This window comes from Stomoxys calcitrans, chromosome 5 (assembly GCF_963082655.1).
Source record: "Stomoxys calcitrans chromosome 5, idStoCalc2.1, whole genome shotgun sequence".
In the NCBI taxonomy this organism is placed as follows: domain Eukaryota; kingdom Metazoa; phylum Arthropoda; class Insecta; order Diptera; family Muscidae; genus Stomoxys; species Stomoxys calcitrans.
In genome coordinates this window covers 76,956,768-76,979,297 of record NC_081556.1, presented here as the reverse complement: position 1 = coordinate 76,979,297, position 22,530 = coordinate 76,956,768, and the positions used below count along the sequence as shown (strand labels likewise).

At 37.9% G+C, this 22,530-nt stretch overlaps 1 protein-coding gene and 1 long non-coding RNA gene across 4 annotated transcripts in view; one reads left to right on the top strand and one right to left on the bottom strand.

The window, feature by feature from the left end:
• The window catches only part of LOC106081063 (trifunctional nucleotide phosphoesterase protein YfkN), a 93,888-nt gene that overhangs the window by 49,600 nt on the left and 21,758 nt on the right, over window positions 1–22,530 (top strand). Inside the window, exon 1 of one of the 3 annotated variants that reach the window (XM_013242770.2) lies at window positions 5,222–5,843. The exons of the other annotated variants lie outside the window; for them this stretch is intronic. Coding sequence (XP_013098224.1) covers window positions 5,827–5,843 — 17 coding nt within the window. The 5' untranslated portion in view covers window positions 5,222–5,826. Of the gene's footprint in view, window positions 1–5,221; window positions 5,844–22,530 lie in introns of those variants that run through there. 3 annotated transcript variants of the gene reach the window in all.
• On the bottom strand, window positions 11,888–20,846 carry LOC106081064 (uncharacterized). Its single transcript, XR_001220305.2, has 3 exons — window positions 20,759–20,846; window positions 12,093–12,735; window positions 11,888–12,030 (listed from the first exon to the last, which is right to left on the bottom strand). It is a non-coding gene; the product is annotated as an uncharacterized LOC106081064 (long non-coding RNA).

Below are 22,530 nucleotides of genomic sequence, written 5' to 3'. Positions count from 1 at the left end.
CCCCAAACCAGTTCCATACATTTTTGGTCTATATGCGCAGTGAAATAGATCCAAAATTATTGGAAATTGCTTCATAATTTCGGGGACTTGTCTAATTTTTGACCTTATACTGAAAAATAAGTCCCAAATCTTGGAAAATACTTAATTTTTGGTTTTATTGCATTTTTAAGTTGGAACTTATTTTATTTCTATTTAGGACCTAGTTCTTTAGAACCTACTTCATTGAAAGTTTTTTTAGTGAGGGTTATTGCGCATAGTTTTATTTTTGGCCTGAATTGGAAGATATAACCCTGGACGACATGAGGTTTCAACAGGAATGTGCCACAACCCACACATCACACGTCCGAATCGATTCATTGAACAGTAAGTTGATAAGCGTGTTATCTCAAGAGATGACCGCCTCGTCGGTTGGCCGCCTATTTTGTTGAGGCTACGTTAAGAGCGCAATCGGCCAGAAAGGCAGGGAGCTGGAAGGGATGGAACTAACATTCCAGGCACTTTTACAGAAGCTGGAAAGAGAATCAGATCTCCCGAAGAGCGTAGCACTGTGAAATGCAGAAAAAGAGCTCCCCGCTTTCAAGTACTCTGGGAAGACTAAGCCAACCCTCCCGAATTGGAGACTCCAGACAGTGGCCTGCGGGGGTTGACAAAGTCGGAACCAGAACGAAGGGCGCTTCCTTCGTTTTTGTTCCGAGTCGTAATGGAAGACTGCGACTTCCAAAAGGACGACACAGCCATCACGAAGATGGTCGTTGAAAAAGGTAAGGAGCTGCCCTCTTGCGCCAAACTTATGCAGTCATTAATATCGGCAAGGCATCCGGCAGGATTCCCCCAGATCATCGGTCTCAAGTGGAGGATGTTGTAAACGAATGGATTTTCGAACATGTGTGGACCACTGAAGAGGGTTCACCTATACAAATGATGAGCTGCGAGTAGAGAGAGGACATCTTTACGCTGCGCTTTGCGTCAGCAGAATGTATTGATACCGTCAAGGAGCTCGTCGCAAGTATCCACATTCCCAGAAGCGCAAAACTTCTGTTATGATACCGAAAGCTATACTAACCTCTTTCTTACTTCCTTTCAGTAATAACCTCGTCTTCTCACAATCCAGATTTCCCCATAGGATTTTTGTTGTCCTACCGACCGTTTCATTGTTTCACATTGTTAAATGCACGTTCGTAGCCCACGCCCTTAACTCGGACTGTGTCGATCCGAAAGTCTTTGGGTTAACCAAGTTTATTGACGGCAGTCCTCTGGCCTAAACTGCTTTCTCATTCCCAGTTACTCCCAGTTACGTTATGACCCAGCACCCAAACAATGCAGATCGTGCTATTTTCAGAGGAGGCATTTATCTCCTTTTTACATCCCAAGACTGTTCGTAACCTTACCGTCCTGGTTGTTATTGCCCTAAGGGCCATTTCACTGTTCGTAAAGATATTCACACTCGACGTCCTCGGGTCGCATTACGTGATCGCGCGGATCTCCGCCTGCAGTACCTTATTATCGTCAGGCAATCGAAAACAGATATCAATCGCTGGGTTCTCAATGTAGACTCCCAGGCCACATCTGCCCTCTAGCTTTGATCAATCGGGGATGGCACTACCAGAGTTTTTTTAATCTAAGAGTATGCCGCTGGCAGCAGTGTCTCGCTCTTGACCTCAAGTGTCGTCTCAACTATTCGATCCAAAACCTCTTCCGATAGTCTCCTCGACTATATTGCAATGGTATGACCAGCTCCTTTCCTCTATCCATTCTCCCGTCGCCTTAAGTCTCATAGACGCAGTGGCTATCTCATACTTAATCTGTGTGACTATGGGTCGGATATCTAGAATAGTCTCCAGGACGTGGTCCTCATTGCGCCGCCTATGCCTGTTGTATTATTCTAACGTTGTACCGGAATCAGTAATTCCAATCAGTAAGTCCAACAAACCACAACACTATATGGAACTATAGGTTTGACAACTGCCGTATACAGTGCAAGTGCATGATCCTCTGTTTCAACTCTTCGTCAATAGACGTCTTGCAGGAGCACAGACCAAAAGTTGCCTTTTCAAAATGTTGGACTTGCATTTCAATATTTTGTCTAGCAAAATACCGAGGTATATTTCGTTTCGTTCTCAAAGGATATCTCTAAGAGTGCCGAAAAAAATCTTCATATTTAAAGTTAACCCGATCAAAAAAGCAGGTCGCATTTTGCACAATAAATACCTTACAAGTCGGTGGAAGATGAACATAAAATCAAATCAGGAAGCGATTCTGAGTTGTTATCTCTTCTGTTGTTGTTTATCTCTTCTTTTTATATAATTGATATGATGACAAACATATTGCTAATTTTGCCCATGAACATTCCACTAAGGAACAGGGGCAAACTTCTCACATAACAGGGACTGGGCAGTTCGATTCAAGTTTAAGCTAAATGATAAGGAGCATCCTTTTTATTGCCGAGTCCGAACGGCGTTCAGCAGTGCGCCACCTCTTTGGAGAGAAGTTTTACATGGCATAGTACCTCACATATGTTGCCATTTTTTCTGATGGTCTCGCCAGGATTCGAACCCAGGCGTTCAGCGTCATAGGCGGACATGCTAACCTCTGCGCTACGGTGGCCTCCCAAACATTACAAACATTTCACTAGGTTATAATATCATGTACAGGGCGTATGTGTAGAATAGAGGTGTGTACGTGAGTTGTAGTGTCACACGTGACTCACGGGATCGCTCGTGCTCTTGATGGGATTTAGATTCTTTATGCGTGATTCGTATTGCGTATTGCGTATTGAGTGAAATCATGCTCACGACACAAATCACAACTCACGAGACATGCACGGCACGAATCCCGAGAAAATCAAGACTCATGATATTAGTGAGTGTTCGTGAACGTTAGGCGAAGTAAAAAGTCGTGCGCGAATAAAATAACTCACGTGCACATCTCTAATGAACCCAAAACTCTGGCACAGAATAAAGATCATTCATTTTTAGTAGCCAGAGTTTGATCTGTTAGACAAGCATAAAAGCTACACTTATTTTGTCTTTGACTTGTTCTTACTAATAAAAGAATTTGTAAATTCAAAGAATATATGTAAATAACCTGCAAGCATGTCATAGGGCACTTGGTTGATTTCAAGAATACTTAACAATATTTGAAATTACACTTCTGTTCCAAAAACAGCCCAAACTAGCTAACTTTAACAAATTTTTAAGAACTCCCAGCCTCAAACATTTCTATTTTTGAACTACACATCAAATCACAATAACTGCAATAGTTTTTGTCTTATGATACAGCCATGGCGAGATGAATGTGGTCACGTTACCTTGCCGTAGGCCCTGAAACTGCTCTGTGACCTTGACCATAAGATCTCGTGCAGCCTATTAGACGTCCGTGTGTGTGTGTGTGTGTGTTTTTCAATGTACTAAATATTTTGAATGTTTATCTCGCACACAGTTTGAAGCATAGTTTTTCGTGTGCGATGTCTCGTTTGTAGTTGCCTAGCCTACTCGAAAGCAAAAAATAAAATTTTTATTTGTCGCTGGCATGGCGGCCGTTCAATACAATGAACAATTTTCGCACAACCAAAATAGAATAACTGCGAGATGTGGAAAATTCAAATTGTTGTCGGTCGAATTATTTTTTGAGCATCGTTGACTTTTTTGAGGGAGAAAAAAAGTAGTTAACGATGATTACAAAAAAAAGAGAAGAACGTATGCATATTTAAAACAAAGTATATATATCAAAAATACTAAAAATATGAAGAAAAAAAATTATAAGAATCTTTGCTGGGAGTCTCTTCGAACACATTGAATAATGTACAGTGGAAGAGGCATAATGTAATGCATGTAATACCCCTTAGTGGACGATTCATTATTGATGTTATTCAATGCATTTGAAATCGCTTAAGCACCTTCAAAATTGGTCCACACCAAATTTCCTTTTTTGTTCGAAACTAAAATCGCTTTTCTATGAAATTCTTTTTAGAATTGGTAAACATCGAGTCAAATAAAATTTGTAAAAACATATCTCTAATTAATGCCTTCGACTTTTAAAGAGAGGTAATGAGTAGAGAGCGGAATATTATGCACTTTTTATTTATGGCCCGATTTTGACAAAATCGACAAAAATTTATGCATAAATTGGTGTAAGAAAACGAATTTTGTGTGCATAACTGAAATATGCATTTTTATACCCTCCACCATAGGATAGGGGTCTACTAATTTTGTCATTCTGTTTGTAACTCCTCGAAATATTCGACTGAGACCCCATAAAGTATATATATATATTCTTGATCGTCGTGACATTTTAAGTCGATGTAGCCATGCATTTTAAGTCGATCCAACCATCCATATTTGGGTCGAAATGTCGGAGGTGCCATCCCTCCCCTAATGAGAACATTACCCTAAGAAAGAACATTACCACAAGGAACCGAGAAGAGTCAAATTTTCACACAAGTGCTTTGCGATTTAAGTTAAAACTCAATGATAAGGGACCTTTGTTTTATAGCCGAGTCCGAACGGCGTCCCGCAGTGCGACACCTCTTTGGGAAAAATTTTGTAAATGACCATGCATGGCATTGTACCTCGCAAATGTCGCCAACATTATAAACATAAATGTTCTCGCCAGGATTCGAATGCGTTCAGCGTCATAGGCTACAATGGCAGGATTTCGATATCCGCATTCAGGGAGAAGTGTCCCCACCCTTAAAAGATATTAGAGAGCTAAAGAAGGCGCAGCGGAGCGGGCCCGGTTCGGCTAGTATCAAATTTGGGCTATCAAACGGTCGGCTTTGCCCGACTATAACCCGTCCTTATTTGTTCCCATATCCGACATTTCCATACTAGTTAAAAAATAATCATCTGCATAAGTGAACTGCGATCCACAGTGGCTGCGCTGCGTTGAATATATTCTTCGCTAGAATTTTTATTGCCCTCTCTGCGAAAAACGAAAAAACAAAAGATTGCGTCTTTTTGTGTGTTTTCTTTTGATTGTGTTGCGTTGTGTTGTGTTTACATAAAACTTTTTGTATTTCATTTTGTGGGTGCATTTGTTTATCCGCATTTAGGTGTTCGCGACCATTTTTTTTTTTGTGATTTTGGTTTTGAGAAATCATTTCGAAATCATATAAAAACAGCACAAAACTGAGAAAATATTTTCATTCAATTACGGTCAATTGTGGAGGCATTACACTGCACATAACACCAACACTTGCAACCCATCTATTTGTTCTAAGGAGACGCTGCACGGTGAACGTTTTTTTTTTTAATTTCAAACAACTTTGGTGTGACTAAAACTTCTGCTATCGGCTTCTACGTTCCGTTTCGCTACGCCACGCGAGTGAATCGTTGAGGTTTTTCTCAGTGCATCAAATGCTCGGTTGCTGCACATTAACGCCTTGTTAAGGCCAAGGCTGATCCATAGACATATGCGTGTCTATGCGGGCGCGAAAAGTATAGTGAAACTTTCATTTCATTCAAAGTCGAAATGCAAAAAAATTACACATCGGTCATACATTCGCGTCTGAAAGTCATTGTCAATGCGAAAATTTCAAACAAATCGAAATGAAGGTTCATTCCCCATCCTAATATAGATATAGTTGATGGGTTGAAAAGTTTTAAATCAAAATTAAGAAAAAAAAAAAAAAAATAAAACCAAATGCAAAGAGGCGCCTTTATTTTTCTTTACTAAAACAACGAAGTGACGGAACTCAATTAACAACAACAACAAAATTATTATGTCATATCAACCATCTTGATTTGTGATACATAACGTATATAAACAATTTTTTTTTTCTTTGTTTAACAAGAAATCGAAAGAAAAGTTATTTTATTATTAGCAAACATGAAAAAGCTTCTGTTGTAAGTCAATTCCGTTTATTGAAATCACCTTATTCTTCACAAATAATTTTGAACAATAATAAGCTGTTAACATTTCGATCGTTTAGGCATATTTTTTTGTTTATGTGGCAATTGAAGTGGTGGTCGTTGATAAACTCTCAAAACTACTGTAGAGGTTCTTAGACATTTCGTACAGTGGGCATCAATATGAGGGATTTAGATGTAGCCTTTTATATATGTATATATTATAGAAAATGAAAAACGTATATATGTATGTGTACATGAGTTTGAACATTTAAATGAATGCTAATATAATCAAAAGCTATTCAAAAACAAGTAAAAGTGTATTCGGTCTAATCTTATATTCAAATTTATCGGCCGAAGCTAGAAAAATGTGGTAGATCATAGCAAGAAATCCCAATGGATAATGTGTGGATAAAAATTGCTTTCTGTAGATGCTAGAGATATCTTATCGAGATACAGATTTATGCTAATAGTAGTAGTGTTTGTTGTTTCTTTAAATAAATGTAACTCACAGTAGTAGTAGTAGTTTTCCTTATTTCATTCACTTAGGAATTTATAAATCATATATCATTGCAATATAGGTAAATTAGGTTAGGTTTAAGTGGCAATCTGCCATCAGACTCACTTAGGCGTTTTCGTCCATTGTGATACCACAGGAACAGAAGAAGGAAAATGCCCTCTAGTTCCTACCGTTGAACCATCCAGATCGCCTTAAAAAGCCCAATAACTTGCGAATGTTCACATCCGCTAAATCAGACAGGTTTTCGAAGAAATGAGAACCTAAAGTTGAACTTCTTCTGACTGCTAGTGCGGGACACCCACACAGAAGGTTTTCTATAGTTTCTTCTTCTTCGATGTCCTCACAGCTTCTGCAAAAATCGTTGCTGGCAACATTTAGTCTGTCAGCATGTTTTCCGATTAGACAGTGACCTGCCATGACGGACACAATGACTGAGACATCTGTCCAACCCAGTGACGTTCAAGTTTTTTGCCTGTAAGGGCGAAGATCATTAAATTTTACAATTTTTGCTTGTTTCTTTTTCGAGTCGAGCTCAATGATCGGAGATTGCAAATGGAAAAGGAAAGTCAAAGACAGCAACACACACCAATCACTTTGGGACGCGTTTCGTCTTTGGTAAGAAGACTTTTCAACCATATTAGGTGTGATGGCTTCAAGGGTCGTGCGTTGGTCTGTTGTATTTGAATCGTATTAATGGCGAAAACTCATCTATGATACAATTACCACATTAACCACGCTCGACAACCCTGTCTATTAGCTGCACTTTTTCCCAATGCATGTATTTTTGTATAATGACAGACATTCTTTCTGTGACAAATTACACTTCTTCCGTACTACACATGATTTTTGTGCATCTGTTGGAAGTTGTATTGATGGCTTCGAACACTACACAAGCACAGCCACAGAAAGAATGTCTGCCATTACACAAAAATACATGCATTGGGAAAAAGTACAGCTAATAGACAGGATTGTCGAGCGTGGTTAATGTGGTAATTGTATTATAGATGCGTTTTCGTTATTAATACGATTCAAATACAACATACCAACGCGCTGCCCTTGAAGTCCATCACACCTAATATGGTTGAAAAGTCTTCTAACCAAAGACGAATCGCGTCCCAAAGTGGTTGGTGTGTGTTGCTATCTTTGGCTTTCCTTTTCCATTTACACCTTCGATCATTGAGCTCGTCTCGAAACAGAAACAAACAAACAAAAAAAATAAAAAAAAAGCATATTGATATGCACTGTGACATTGGCCTATGGCCGTTAGTCTACTGTTCAAATGTAGTAACTATGTGATAGATTTTAACGTTTAGAAGTTGAACTCGTGCAAAAATTCTTCTCTGTATTGAACACACATTTTTGTACAGCCTGCTAAAGATTTCCATTCAATTAGATAGTTCACATCAAGCGAAACCCTTTGGAAGTATTGAATTCGAAATTCCCTTAAAGCGGGGCAGTAACAAAAAGTTTTGCAAATTTTCATTTTCGTTCATATTACACATTGAGTATTGAAGTTTTGAGTTCTGAGGGAAACGGGTTTCACTCAGTTTTATCATGTTGAAGATCCATGTTATTTCGTTTAAAGGTTTATATAGGATCTAAAAGGGAGATTTTTTAAGAGCCATGGGAAAGTTTTTCAAAAAAACAAAAAACATTCAGAAAAATTCATGAAATCTTTATTTTAATTGATAGTAAGGTCTATATAAATTAATGTCTGAAGATTATTTCATGCAAATGTTGACCGTGACTGTGACTCAAATGGTCCATCCGCCTAGTCCAATTTTGGCATACTCTTTCCAACATTTCGGCTGGTACCTCACGAATGAATGCTTCAATGTTGTCTTCCATGTGTCAATTGAAGCGGGCTTGTCTGTATAGACATGAGTTTTAACATAGCCCCACAATAAAATGGTCTAATGGTGTTAAATCGCACGATCTAGGCGGCAAATAGACCGATTCCGAACATGAAATAAAATGTTCACCGAACTCACCTCTCGATAAGTCCATTGTTACGCGTGTTCTGTGGCATGTGGGGCCATCTTGGTTAAACCACATGTCATGCAAGTTAAGTTCTTGAAATTTGGGCAAAAAAAAGTTGAATATCATCTTACGGTAGTGCTCACCATTCACAGTTACGTTACGATTCGCATCATCTTTGATGAAGTACGGTCCAATGATACCACCATCCCATAAACCGCTCCAAACTATGACTTTTTCTCTACGCATTGGTAGCCCTTGCAATGTTTCTGGCCGATCTTCACTCCAATGGATGAAGAGCGCGATGAACTTTCATGACAGAGCACGCATTTTGTTAAAAAAAAAATTCAATAACTTGCAAGCGTTGTTCGTTTGTAAGCCGATTCCGTTTCGCACCATACTCGGTTCAACTGTTGGAGGTCATAGGAAAAGTTATCGTGCAAATTTTCAGCCAGACATGATAAGAACTGCGCCCTTTAGAAGCCCAAGAAATATAATCGAGAGATCGGTTTATATGCGAACTATACTAGATTGTAGGCCGACTCGGACCATATTTGATACATCCATTGAAAGTCGGTAAAAAGTCCATCGCGAGATCGATTTATATAGGAGCTATATCTAAACTAAAGGCGTGCAGCAGTGTACCTGCAAGTATCAACAAAACAGATAAGCTATACACATACCAGGGACGTAGGCATTGAATTGTAGGGAGGGGGTGGCGTGCTCGGGACCGTCAGTTCATTTTGATAAGAATTGCGCCTTATAGGGCCTCAAGAAGCAAAATCGGGAGAAATGGGAGCTGTATCAAGCTATTGATCGATTCAGACTATATTAGACACTTATGTTGAGGGTCATGAGAGAAGCCGTTGTACAAAATTTCTGCTAAATCGGATGACAATTGAGGGCCCAATTGTCATCCGATTTAGATGCTCAAGAAGTCAAGATACCAGATCGTTGGCGCCATACTTAGCACAGCTATTCGAAGTCATAACAAACCACCTCATTCAAAATTGCACGAGAATTGCGCCCTCTAGAAGCTCAAGAAGTCAAGACCCAAGATCGGTTTATATGGCAGCTATATCAAAACATGGACCGATTTTGCCCATTTACAATCCCAACCGACCTACAGCAATAAAAAGTATTTGTGCGAAATTTCCAGCGGCTAGCTTTACTCCTTCGAAAGTGAGCGTGCTTTCGACAGACAGACGGACGGACATGGCTAGATCGGACGGACATGGCTAGATCGACTTAGAATGACATGACGATCAAGAATATATATACTTTATGGGGTCTCAGATGCATATTTCGAGGTGTTACAAACAGAATGACGAAATTAGTATACCTCCATCCTATGGTGGAGGATATAAAAAAGGACCACAAAAAAGTACGAAAGTTTGCATAGGGCGAACTGATAGAGCTAGTACTTCGAAATTTAGCTTAAATGATTTTTGTTGCGACATAAAGGGGGTAGATAGAAAAAATATGAGAAATATTGTAGTAATGGAAACGGAAGAAACGTACGTTTAGAACCGAATTTGGTAACATTTCATACTTTCTTTACGGATTGAACTGGAGCCCTGAGATTTAACAAGTACATTCTACAATTTAACAAATCGTACCAAAAAGTACGAAATAGTCCATTTATTTTACAGTGAACGTAGAAGGGTAAAATTAAAAAAAATTTGCTAAAAATGATCGATGTCTTGACAAATATACAATACGTTGAACCAAATATGAAATGATGAAATCGTACCAGGAGTGGTATAAAAAGTACTTAAGTGCTGTAATTGGTACTATATAGTACTTTCTTTATAGATTGAGCTATAGAACTGAAGTTTGGGATACAGGCACATCTTGGCAGCATGTACCGGAGGACTAGAAAATGTTGTTCATATTCACACATTTTGGTACTAAAACGTATAATAAGGCACTTTCTTTACGGATTGAGCTACAGGCCTGAAATTTGGAATACAGTTACATCTAGGCACTACTAAAACGTACAAATTGGTACTTTACTTACAGACTGAGCCACATCTGTGAAGTAAGGGATACATGTACATCATGGCAGTATGTAACGGACGACTAGAATATTGGTTTGAAATTTGTACATTTAGGTACTAAAACGTACAAAATGGTACTTTATTTACGGATTGAACTACAGATCTCAAAATTGCGATACAGTTACACCTTGACATCATTTATCGGCCGACTTGAGGGCTTTTTTAATTCATACTATATAACAAAGTTTGATAAATGTTGCCTCTTCTGTGGCCTTGGGATGTAAAACCGGGTAATTGGTTTAACCAGTCTATGAACAAAATCCTAGCTTAATTTTTACAGATTTTAACATGAATAGGGCCATGGATAGCTAAGAGATTTGTATGTTTGGGTTCAAATCACAGCGAGGACATCAGAAAAAAGTTTAGGCGGTGGTTATCTCCTTCTACTGCTGGCCACACATGTGAGGTCGATGAATTTTTTCTATCGGATTTTCAGTCATTAAAAACTTTATTTCAGTAAGTTGGTACTCTGCCTAAGCGCTTTCGGACTCGATTGGAAGAAGAGGTACATATTTTTATAAACAGCAATATCTGTATATATATAGGTATATATATATATATATATATATACATATATATATATATATATATATATATATATATATATATATATATATATATATATATATATATATATATATATATATATATATATATATATATTTCAAGTTAAATGATAAATGAACTTCTTTTTATAGCCGGTTCCGAAAAGCGTGCCGCAGAGCGAAACCTTGTTGGGGAGAAGTTTTTACGTGGCTGCCATACAAAATACACAGTACCTCACAAATGTCGATAGCATTAGGGTGGTATAGCCACCGCTGAAATTTTCGAACCAAGGCGTTCAGCGTCATAGGCGGACAAGTTAACCTATGCGCTATGGTGGTATTACCAAGGTTAGGTTAGGTTTAAGTGGTAGTCTACCATCAGACATAGGTAGACGTTTTCGTCCATTGTGATACCACAAGAACAGAAGAAGGAAAATGCCTCCTGGTTTCTATCGTTGGACAATCCAGATCGCTTTAAAAGCCCAACAACTTGCGAATGTTCACATCCGCTAAATTAAACTGGTTCTCAAAGAAATGAAAACCTAAAGTGAAACTCCTTCTAACTGCCAGTGCAAGAAGGTGTTCTATAGTCTCTGCTTCTTCGATGTCCTCACAGCTTTCGCATGATTGAGACGTCTGTTCTAGCCAGTGACAGCAAAGCGGTAGACCTCTTCAAGTCTCGATTAGGCCACATATTTTTCGAATGCTTTCCTCTTGTTATCATCTATCATTCGTTGTCCTTCGGGCCTGGTCCTGAAAACTTAGCTAACATGTCGTTAGAGGCATAACCACAGATTCCAGTTTCCTGGAAGGTGTAAGGTAGTTCCCAGTCTCGCAAGCTCGTCCGCTTTAAAATTCCCTGGGATATCTCTGTGGCCCAGCACCCAGAACATGTGATTTTTTTTTTCGTTGTTAATAAACTATCACTACTTCTTCAAGAACTTTTATATATATTCTCAGTTTATTGAGTTTTCAACACTTTTTGTCACGTACATATAAACAGAAAGTAAACACACCCATGTCGTCAACATACAAGCTGTCCTTTGGCCAATTTTCCATTAAAAGATGATTTTTGAAATTATCTGCAAACAAGAGGATATACATCAGTTAAATTAGTCATACTTTTGAATCGAATAAACATTACCCATATTCAACAGCTAAACAATGTCGACTGAGTTTTCTGGTTTATCCGATCTGACATCGATTTTGAAATTTGATGTATCATCTTCTTCAATTTCGGCTGCAGTGTCACTTTTTTTTCGATCATAACGAATCCTGTTTAATGTGACATCATCGTAATTGTCAACGCGATGACCATGATGATATCGTTGGTGTCTACAATGATTCCTTCGACTCCAGCGCCCACGTTTACAATGATTTCTACGATTACCATTCACTCCTTCATCACTTATATATTTTCTTGTGAAATCCTTATTCAAATCATCTGTAAGGGTGGGAAGCTGGGTGTCCTTTAATGTCTTCTCAGTGATTTCCTCAAGCTGTGGGTCATCTAAGGGACCAACAGTCGATGTTGGGCTTCGCGATATTCCATTTCTCCTATGATGTCTTCCATGACGCCCTAATGATCTATGGCGGTCGGTGTGACCAAATTTGTGATATGAAATGCCTCCGTGTTTATTATCATCATGCCGATGTTTTCTATGATACGAACCATGAGCTGTAACACAAACTATTGTTAAAGTCACTAGCAAAAGTACGCATAGGTGCCGCATTATGTGAAATTCGGGTTTTTATCGGTGGATTTAAGTGAAATTAAGTAGTTAATGCTGTAATAAAAGAAAAAAAAGAGGTTATATTTTCACTCAAACAAAGTTTAGCTTAAAATCATGAAACAAGTTATAGTCCGATTCGGACCATAAATGAATGCTGATCATTGTAGAAGTCATCGGATAAGAATTGCTCCTTGTAGGGGCTCAAGAAGCAAAATCGGGAGATCGGTTTATATGGGAGCTGTATCAAGCCGTTGTACAAAATTTCAGCCAAATCGGATGTGAGACTCAAGAAGTCAAGATCCCAGTTCGGTTTATATGGCAGTTATATGAGGTTATTTACCGATTTGTGGCGCAAATGGCAAAATTAGCACAGTCATTGGAAGTCATAACAAAACACTTAATGCAAAATTTCAGCCAAATCGGATGAGAATTGCACGCTCTTTTGGCTCAAGAAGTCAAGATCCAAGATCGGTTTATATGGCAGCTATACCAGATTATGAACCGAGTTGAATCATACTTAACACAGTTGTTGGAAACACTACGTGCAAAATTTTAGTCAAATCGGACGAGAATTACGCCCTCTATAGGCTCAAGAAGTCAAGACCCAAGATCGGTTTATATAACAGCTATATCAAAATAGGGACCGATTCAAACCATACATAGCGCAGTTATTGGAAGTGATACCAAACCACCACGCGCAAAATTTCAGTCAAATCGGATAAAAATTTCGCCCTCTGGAGGCTCATGAAGTCAAGAACCAAGATCGGTTTATATGGCAGCTATATCAATACATGGACCGATCTGGCCCATTTACAATCCCAACCGACCTACACTAATAGGAAATATTTGTGCAAAATATCAAGCGCGCCTAGCTTTACTCCTTCGAAAGTTGGCGTGCTTTCGACAGACAGACGGACGGACGGACATGGCTAGATCGACCTTAAATTATATGACGATCAAGAATATATATAATGTATGGGGTCTCAGACGCATATTTCGAGGTGTAGCAAAGAGAATGACGCAATTAGTATACCCCCATCCTATGGTGGAAGGTATACAAATTAACATTCTGTTCCAAATGTTGCTCAAATGCTTTTTACTAGTGTCTGTCTGTTGGTATTGTAAATCGAGCAAAGTCTAGGTATTGCTCTCAAATAAATGGATCCCAAAATTTGACCTCTTCAGCTCCTTGAGGGCTCAATTGTAATTTTATTTCGCTGCAACTTTGCTGTGACACCTTTCTTTGAGTCACTTAAATGTTAAGATGTTGCACAAAACTATTTGCAATATGCGGCAGACATTAGCCAGTAAACTAAATGTCGAATGTTAGATACGTCTGAACAAATTCTGAAATCCTCCGAAAAAGTTTGTTGTGCATTGTGTGATTTTTTCAGAGCGAATTCTGGACAATTTCTGTACTACTTGACTAAAGGTATTCCTGTTTTGATAGCTCTAAAGGCATTCTGAATGGTGCATGAATTGTGTGACAATGAGATTTTGTTACCACTATAATTTTTTTTGGCTTCTCTTCGATAAGCATTGAAAGAACTGACGGGGTAATGAATGTTTCTTTCTTTCAAAAATGGATTTGTAGCGGATTTGTAACATTTATACATGACTGCCATACCATTTTTTTCAAATGACATAGTTCCTAACAAATTTTGCCAGCATTAGAGGGGTTAACTACCGCCAAAAATATTTTCTGATGTTTTCGCCAGGATTCGACCCCAGGCATTCAGCGTCATAGGCGGACATGTTAACCTCTGCGCAATGTTGTCCTCCAAGCTCTAATTAACCATCCACATTTCCATTCCATTTCCAATGTTTTAAACCTAAAATTCTGTAAGAATTCGGTGCTCAAACATTATATTTTCCTTCTACGGTTTGTCAAGCACTCCATATGCTTTTCGTCATCGTAACAAACTCGGACAAGCTTCGGATCCGAAAGCAATTTTCCCCTGAGGATTCCATTAAGGAACAGCGTGTATACTACTCTCATATCAATGGGTGCTGTCCGATTCATGTTTAGGTCCAATTAGTGTTACCGTTGCACAGTGGGATAGAATCGTAAAAGAAACTAGAAAAAAATATATCATTTGAGAATGGATAGAGATATCTCTTTGAAATTTAAAATGTTTAGAGCTGAGGTATTATCGCAATCACGTGTAAAATTTCAATGTTCTAGGTGGCACGGACGCCTCTTGGCAGGACCCTAAAATTGGTATCCTTGGTATTTCAAAAAATGGTTCAGACTGCCAAATTTTCATTTGTGGTCCGATTTCCAAAGTTCTTTTTTTGCTGGATATTACTCAAAATCCGTACGAAAAAGTCCGTTTGAGGTCTACATTATTTCTTCTAGTTTCGTGGATATTCGACTTATTCATCGTATTTTACGATTAACGAAGGCATTTGTCGTTCGATTTCCATTTTGACGCATGAATTGGCCTCTCAAAATGCAAAGCCCAAAGCACTGTTAGAAAAAACCAACTACCAAATTTGTATGTGAAACTTTAAATGCTCAACGAATTTTAGCATTGAATCGATCACATTATTTGTTGAAGTACTTAAGTAAGTCTCTACAAGAGACTTGACAAACAAAATTTTTTAAATTTTGTTGACTTTTAACAAATTCTTTAGCCGAGCTAGTTGTTAAAATGGGTGTGCTATCATGTAGAGCACAAAACTCCCATGCCATTCATGACTTGCAAATTCAGGTATGAGTACCCCGGTCGACCAAAAAAAAATTTTATATATTTTTTTTTTCATTAAACTTATTTTAAAAAATTCGGCATAAAAAATATGAATTTCGTATCCAGAAAAAAATTATTAATTAAAAATATTAATGTGCAGCAGTACTAATTGATTTATTTCATCATAAAGAAGATGATGTCGGTAGGCTAGAGGATGCGTGCAAGACTACCAAACATGAGATCATAAGTTCAATACTCTGAGGCACCAAAATAATTAAAATTTGTTTTTAAGGGTAATAGTAGAGAGTGACAGAGGATAACCCGACAGCAACAGTAAAATCGAAAGAGACAAAGCAGTCGCGAGCCGAACAAAGAAAACAACAACACCACCACCCGAAGCAAAGCAGATGCGTTGACTGGTTGGATCGTTTTTTGCCTTGCTTATGGATATATTGTTGTTGTTGTTATATGCTGGCTTGCAAAGAGTGCCTTTCAACAACAAATTTGTACTTTGGGTCATTGAGATTCAAAATAAATTGTTGCAGGAAAATTAACAACTTTCGTAGTGGTTTTTTCGTCCAAAGTTGTTGTTTTTCAAAATTATTTTTATCTGTGGAAAGAGGTGTCGCAATGCGGGACGCCGTTCGGACACGGCTTTAAAAATGTGGCCCTAATCATTGAGCTCAAACTTGTGGAATGGAATGTTCGTGGGCAAAATTTGCCCAAAGATATCTCTTTTCGTTTATTTCTTAAAATTATTTAATTTTGAATTTTTGTTTTCAGAAAACTGGAATTCTTCTCCTATTTTCGGAGTGAATGTCAGAATTTTTAAAATCAGACCTCAAATGAAGATTTGATAGCCCGAACAATTTTTCGAAATATCAAATTACCAAATTTAGGACCCTGCTGACCTGCCTTGGGCCTTGAAATTTTGCACTTGAACTCGATAGCACCTCAACTCTAATCATTTCAAACAGATGTCTCTATCCATTCTCATACGTCGTATTTATTTACCAGTTTTTATTCGATTCTATCCCACTATGCGTTGTGCGATTTTTTTGAGACCTTTTACTTAAATATGAGACTTGTTCCGTTATAGTGTGACTTTTATATAAATTGCAAATTTTTTCGGTCTTGAAATAATTTATACAATCGGATTGTCCGGCTGCAAAACGTATGGTTATGTTTCTATTACAAATAGAAGTACCAAAAAACTCTTTCTCAGAGTTAGGCAGAAAATGTGTTTTTGCTTTGAAATAGCGTTTGACAGATTTTCTACATCGCGATTTCTTTTAGCACTGTATCGAGGTATTAACGCAACTCAATGTACCAGATATCAGTAAATTCGGGTAAAAACGTGGCTTCTACGGCCTCGAGACCCTAGTTCGGTAAATAGGTCTATATGACATCTATACCCAAATATGGTCCAATTTGGATCATATTCGGTTCCTACATACAATTTCAGCGAAATCGACTAATAAATGTGAATTTTATGGGCTTAAGACCTCAATTCTGTAGATAGGTCTAAATGGAAGCTATATTATAAAAATGATCCGATCCGAACCATCGCTGGTTCAAACAATAGGAGTGCAAGTCCAACTAACTGTTCTTAATTTCCTCGAAATCTGGTAATAAATGAGAATATTCTGTGCTTACAGTCCTAAATCAGCATATCTGTCTACATGGCAGTAATATCTAAATATTGTCCGATCTGGACCATATTCTCGTAAGATGAAGCGGCTTAAAACAACTCAATGTTTCAATTTTCACCGTAATCGAGTAATAAATGCGCCTTTTATGGCCTTATAACCACAATGAGTATTCAAATTCACAACTACTTCCCAAGAGAAGGCAAAATATAAGGAGTATCGACGGAAGCAGAAGACAATGCTGTTTGTTCTAAAAATAGACAATTGTATTTGTTTACCTTTAGCTACGCATATAAACATAGTGGTTGGCTGAGTTGGTAGCAGATCTGACTTGCAAATGAGAGGACCCATGTTCACCCCACTTACTTTTTTTTCAATACAGACAAGGAGGCCTGTTTTCAGTGGTATTTTGGAAGGCATTATTAACACATTCTTTCAACAGGGCTTCTACAAGTGCTTTTTGTAGAAGTGAAAGGTGATGCACTGTTCGCCAATGACACGCCGTGTAAATTTGAAAGCGAGCGGGTATGTCTTTGGAATGCCTCAAAATTTCAAAAGAGCCTGCTGCACACATCCGTGTAAATTTGAAAGCGAGCGGGTATGTCTTTAAAATGGCTCAAAATTTCTTTGCAGGCATTTAAAAAAAGCCTGGTGCACACATCTTTCCGCTGCTGGGAAGTTTAAATGAATCTTGTGAGGATGAACTCCCGGCGAGCTCAGACGACAATGCTAACGCAACAGTTGTGGAAATTCTGAATTCTGAATATCGTCCGGTTTTTGCAGATCAATCTCCACCATTACAAGGCAGCTTAGGAGGCCCAAAGGCCCTTCTGATGGCAGAAAGATTTGACATTGTTCTTAACCAGGAACCATATGCTGGACAGAAAATCGAACTTAAAATCACACATTTTGGATTGAGCAAGAAAGGCAAGAGAGCCATTTTCAAAGTTGGGGGTTAAAACCGCGTGTAATGTATTGGGTACATACTGCATTTGTCAGACCTTTATGCTATATGGTGTTGTGGTCTGGTGGACGGCGCTTCAAAAGTCCAACTACAGTTCAGTAGTCAGTCGGATCCAAACTATGGCTAGTATGTGCATCACCAAATTGAGGACGGCACGATCTGATGCACTGAATTAAATGCTACACCAAAGGGCGCAGGACATTGTGGCTAGACAACTTGCTACGACCAAAGCTGTGGTGGCTACGGCACTGTGTTGTCCTTGATACAATGTCAGATGTTCCAGCTTTTTTTATAAAAAAAGGAATGTACCACTATTCCTGATAGAACCGATTGGTACTACAATACCAAATATTCCAAACTATACAACCTGGTGGGTTTGGGCCAAATTCTGAAGAACTAGGACTGGTCATATTGAGAAGGTTATCCGACCTCTGTAGTGTGTATCAAGCGAAGATTCTTTCAATTAAAGAAGTGGTGGAATGGCTAAGATGTAATTTTATAACGACAATCGCCATATGTATCTCCTCAGACAGCCAGCAGCCATTATATTTTTAGGCAAATTATTTCTGAATAGAAAAACCTCCCTCGACTATCGCAGATCTCTCAACGTCATGGCTGAACAATTCAAAAAACACCTGTTCTGGGTGCCGGTCCAAAGAGATATCCCAGGGAATTGTACAACGGACTAGATTGTGACACTAGGAACTACCTTACACATTCCAGGGGAACTGGAATCTGTTGGTATGCCTCTAGCGATATGTAACCTAGTTCTTTTAGACCAAGCCCGAAGGGCAACGAATGACAGATAGTCACAAAGTGGGGTTGTGAACACACCAAAACTATGTGGCCTAATCTAGACTTGAAGAGGTCTGGCTGACGCTGGCTAGAACGACGTCTCAGTTATTGTGTCCGTCATGACTGGTCACTGTCTGATCGGAAAACATGCTGACAGACTGAAGGTTAAAAGTAACGAATTCTGCAGAAATTGTAAGGACATCGAGGACAATGAGACTATAGAACATCTGCTGTGTGTGTATACCGAACTGGCAATCAGAAGGAGTTCCACTTATGTTCTCATTTGTCTGATTTAACGGATGCGCGCTAAATCAGAAGGATCCAAAGGGCTAAGCTTCAAACGATCTGGATCCTTCCCATGTGTGGTTCCTGTGGTATCCCAATGGACGAAAATGTCTAAAAGAGTCTAATGGAAGATTGCGTAAATTGTGTAAATTTCTTTACTAAAGTGGTGTCGCTCTGCGTCAAGCCGTTCGAACTCGGCAATAAAAAGGTTGTCTCTTATCATTGAACTTAAATTTGTATCAGACAGCATACGTTGAATTTAAACATGCCTAGAGCTTTATTAAACTTTCAACGGTAACTAATAGTTTTATACCCTACACCACCACTGTGGTACAGGGTATTACAGATTTCTGCATTTGTTTGCAACGCTAAGAAGGAGAAGAACTAGACCCATTAATAAGTATACCGATCGAATCAGAATCACTTTCTGATCCGATTTAGCCATGTCCGTCTTGTAATCAAAGTGCAGGTCATATTTGTAGTCCAATCATCACGAAATTTTGCACATATCACTTTTTTGGCCCAAGGACAAACGCTGTGGATTTTGATAAAAACCGGTTCAGATTTAGATATAGCTCCTATATTTACGTATCGCCCCATTTGCACTTAAATTGCCGTAGTAAGGACAATTTTCAACCGATCTGCACAAAATTGGGCATCGATTGTCACTGATTTTAAAAAATCTAAAAATTTTCATCCAAATCGGTGCAGATTTAGATATAGTTTCCATATCTATGTATCGCCCGATTTGCACTTAAATGGCCGCAGTAGCTACAATTTTCAACCGATCTGCACAAAATTTGGCACGGATTGTTTTGTTACTGATCTTAACATATGTGCGAGATTTCATCAAATCGGTTCGGATTTGGATGTAGCACCCATACATATTTGTCGCCAAATTTGCACTTATATGTCCGTAGTAACAACAATTTTCAAAGAATCTGATTAATAGTCGGTTTAGATTTAGATATAGCTCTCATATACATATATATTGCCCGAATTTATAATTGTAGGGTATTATATAGTCGGCTCCGCCCCACTTTTGCCTTTCCTTACTAACCAGTAAGGATTTGTTTAATCAGTGTAATCGATGGTTAAACTTGAACTCTTGGTTGCAATAATTTCTTGTCTTGTCTCGACAATCAACGATAAAAATTGTAAAAATTGGTCGCGCAATCTTTTTCATTGTTTGGGTAAATTTTGGGTAGAGATTTAAGTTTTTAACGCACTGTAAATAAAACCAATTCACACTTAAAGGAGTAAAGGTATGTTGCAAATGGTAAACTTTTCAAGGGAACTTCCAGTTTGCATTTGCCAACTCTTGTATTACCATTACCCGAAATAGCAACACTCGCAGATTTTGAAGCTTTTCGAGCAATGAAATTTTTAAAGAATAGAATTACTGCTAAATCCGCACAAATGTTCTGCTAGACAAGTAAGAACATTTTACACTACAAAATTGCTTTACAACTATAAAACTTTCAATTAGAATCTTGCCGGATCTCAAGTGTGAAGTATGAATTATGAAGTTTGTGAATTATTACACTTTCCTAAACACGAGTACACAGTATATTTGAAGTAGCTTAAAACGCAGATTTGAAATTTCCAAACAGATTTCTTTAAGGCGTAATTTGTTTTGTTTGTAATTGCATCGAAGAACAAATCATTCTTTTTTAACATCCGTTTATACATACTTGAAAATTTTGCAAGTTCACAAAATGTTTTGAAGTTTTCAATTAATCTCTTCAATTGGTCGTCTTTACTTAAACTGCTCAACTTGTCCACTGAACGAGAATATTTGTAGGTATAGATACTGGACAATAACCGGACTTATAGCGAGGTCTTATCTTATCAGAAGTTCGCTGTGTATGACAAAGAATTGTTTAACATATTGACTTTTCGGGGAATTCTTTTTCAAAAATTTCTATTTTCGTTATCAATTGTTTTTATGGATTTTTTTCAAGTTAATGCGTATGCGCTGTTTTTATACAAAAAATTGTTTGCTAAAAGATCAAAATGATGTTTAAATTATTTAAAGGAATTAATCATTAACTTAGAACAGATGTTTAAAAAGGGGAAGGGAGGGGATTTGGTGATTGATTTATAAAAGGGGCTATGGCTATTTGTGGATTTAGTTAGGCCTTATATGGTGTGGTTGTTGAAGGCAATTTACTCAATATTTTAAACAAAAGAATCGGTTTAATTCTGGTTATATCTTCATTTTTGGCAGCTATTTTCAATACCTATGTTTATAACGATTGTAATTTTAAGCTTCAAGTTAAGACATTTCCATTTGTTAACCCACATCGTTTACGGAAAAACTTTAATTTTCTTAAGTAAGAACCATTTCTCACTCATGACTGGAAATGAAAATTGGAAACTGGCCCATCCAGCAGAAAATATTGCACCCCCAGATCCAAAGTTAAACCCATCGTGTCCCCCTTAAATACGATTGTTTAAAGATCCAAAATGCGCATCTTGTTTAAAGCAAAGCTCTTCTTGTTTACCATCAAAAATTCAACATTAGCATCACAAATTTAATTTGCCTTTTTCATGCAATGAAATGAAATTTTGAATAAATATTCCTTATTAATGTAGATCGGTTGCGATTGTAAACCGATCTTCTTGAGCCTCTGGAGGGTGCAATTCTTATCCGACTTTGCAGAAATTGTTCACGATGACTTCTGCCACAACCTCCAACAGATGTACTTACTACGGTCGGAACCGGTCCATAACATTATATAGCTCCCATATAAACCGATCTCCCGAATATTATTTGTAAATAACATTAAAAAGTTTTTTAAAGTCCATTAAAAGCCCATTTCCTTTACATCCATCAACATTAAGACTATAACAAAGAAAGGGATAAAAACACGCACTGTGACCTTCTTGTACGAGTTCACAAATTCAACCAAAGGCATTCAAGGCTTGCTTCTACATTTCCATAGCTCACTAATTAGTGAGTGTTGGAAGCATGTAAAGCAGACTGATGATGGAGCTTGGTTATCTTCGAAATCGCGATCTCTGTAGCCTGCCCATTGCATTAAGGGGTTTTTATTATGCTTTCTATTTAACATAACAAACAAAAACTAACCCCATATTGATTTCAGCTGGACAAATAAATCCAACAACATTGAGGAATCTTTTTATATACCGAAGTAAACTTCCGTTTTACAAAGTTTGTCTTCTAAATTGACAAACATTGCATCAGGTCCTACCGTATAACCAGTCCGATCGCTTAACGTATGTTCACATAATAACATTCGAATTTTCACATCCGTGAATTCAGACTAGTCTTAAAGCAATGAGAAACTAGACCTCTAAATCCCAAACTTATAAGGGGAAGGGTAGCATTATATTCACAAATAGATATGCAAAGATCTTTTTGCATTTTTTTGTCAACTTGAATTCCGATCCTGGCAAGAACATTAAGAAAAGTTCACTCTTTGGTTATCACCTCACGTAT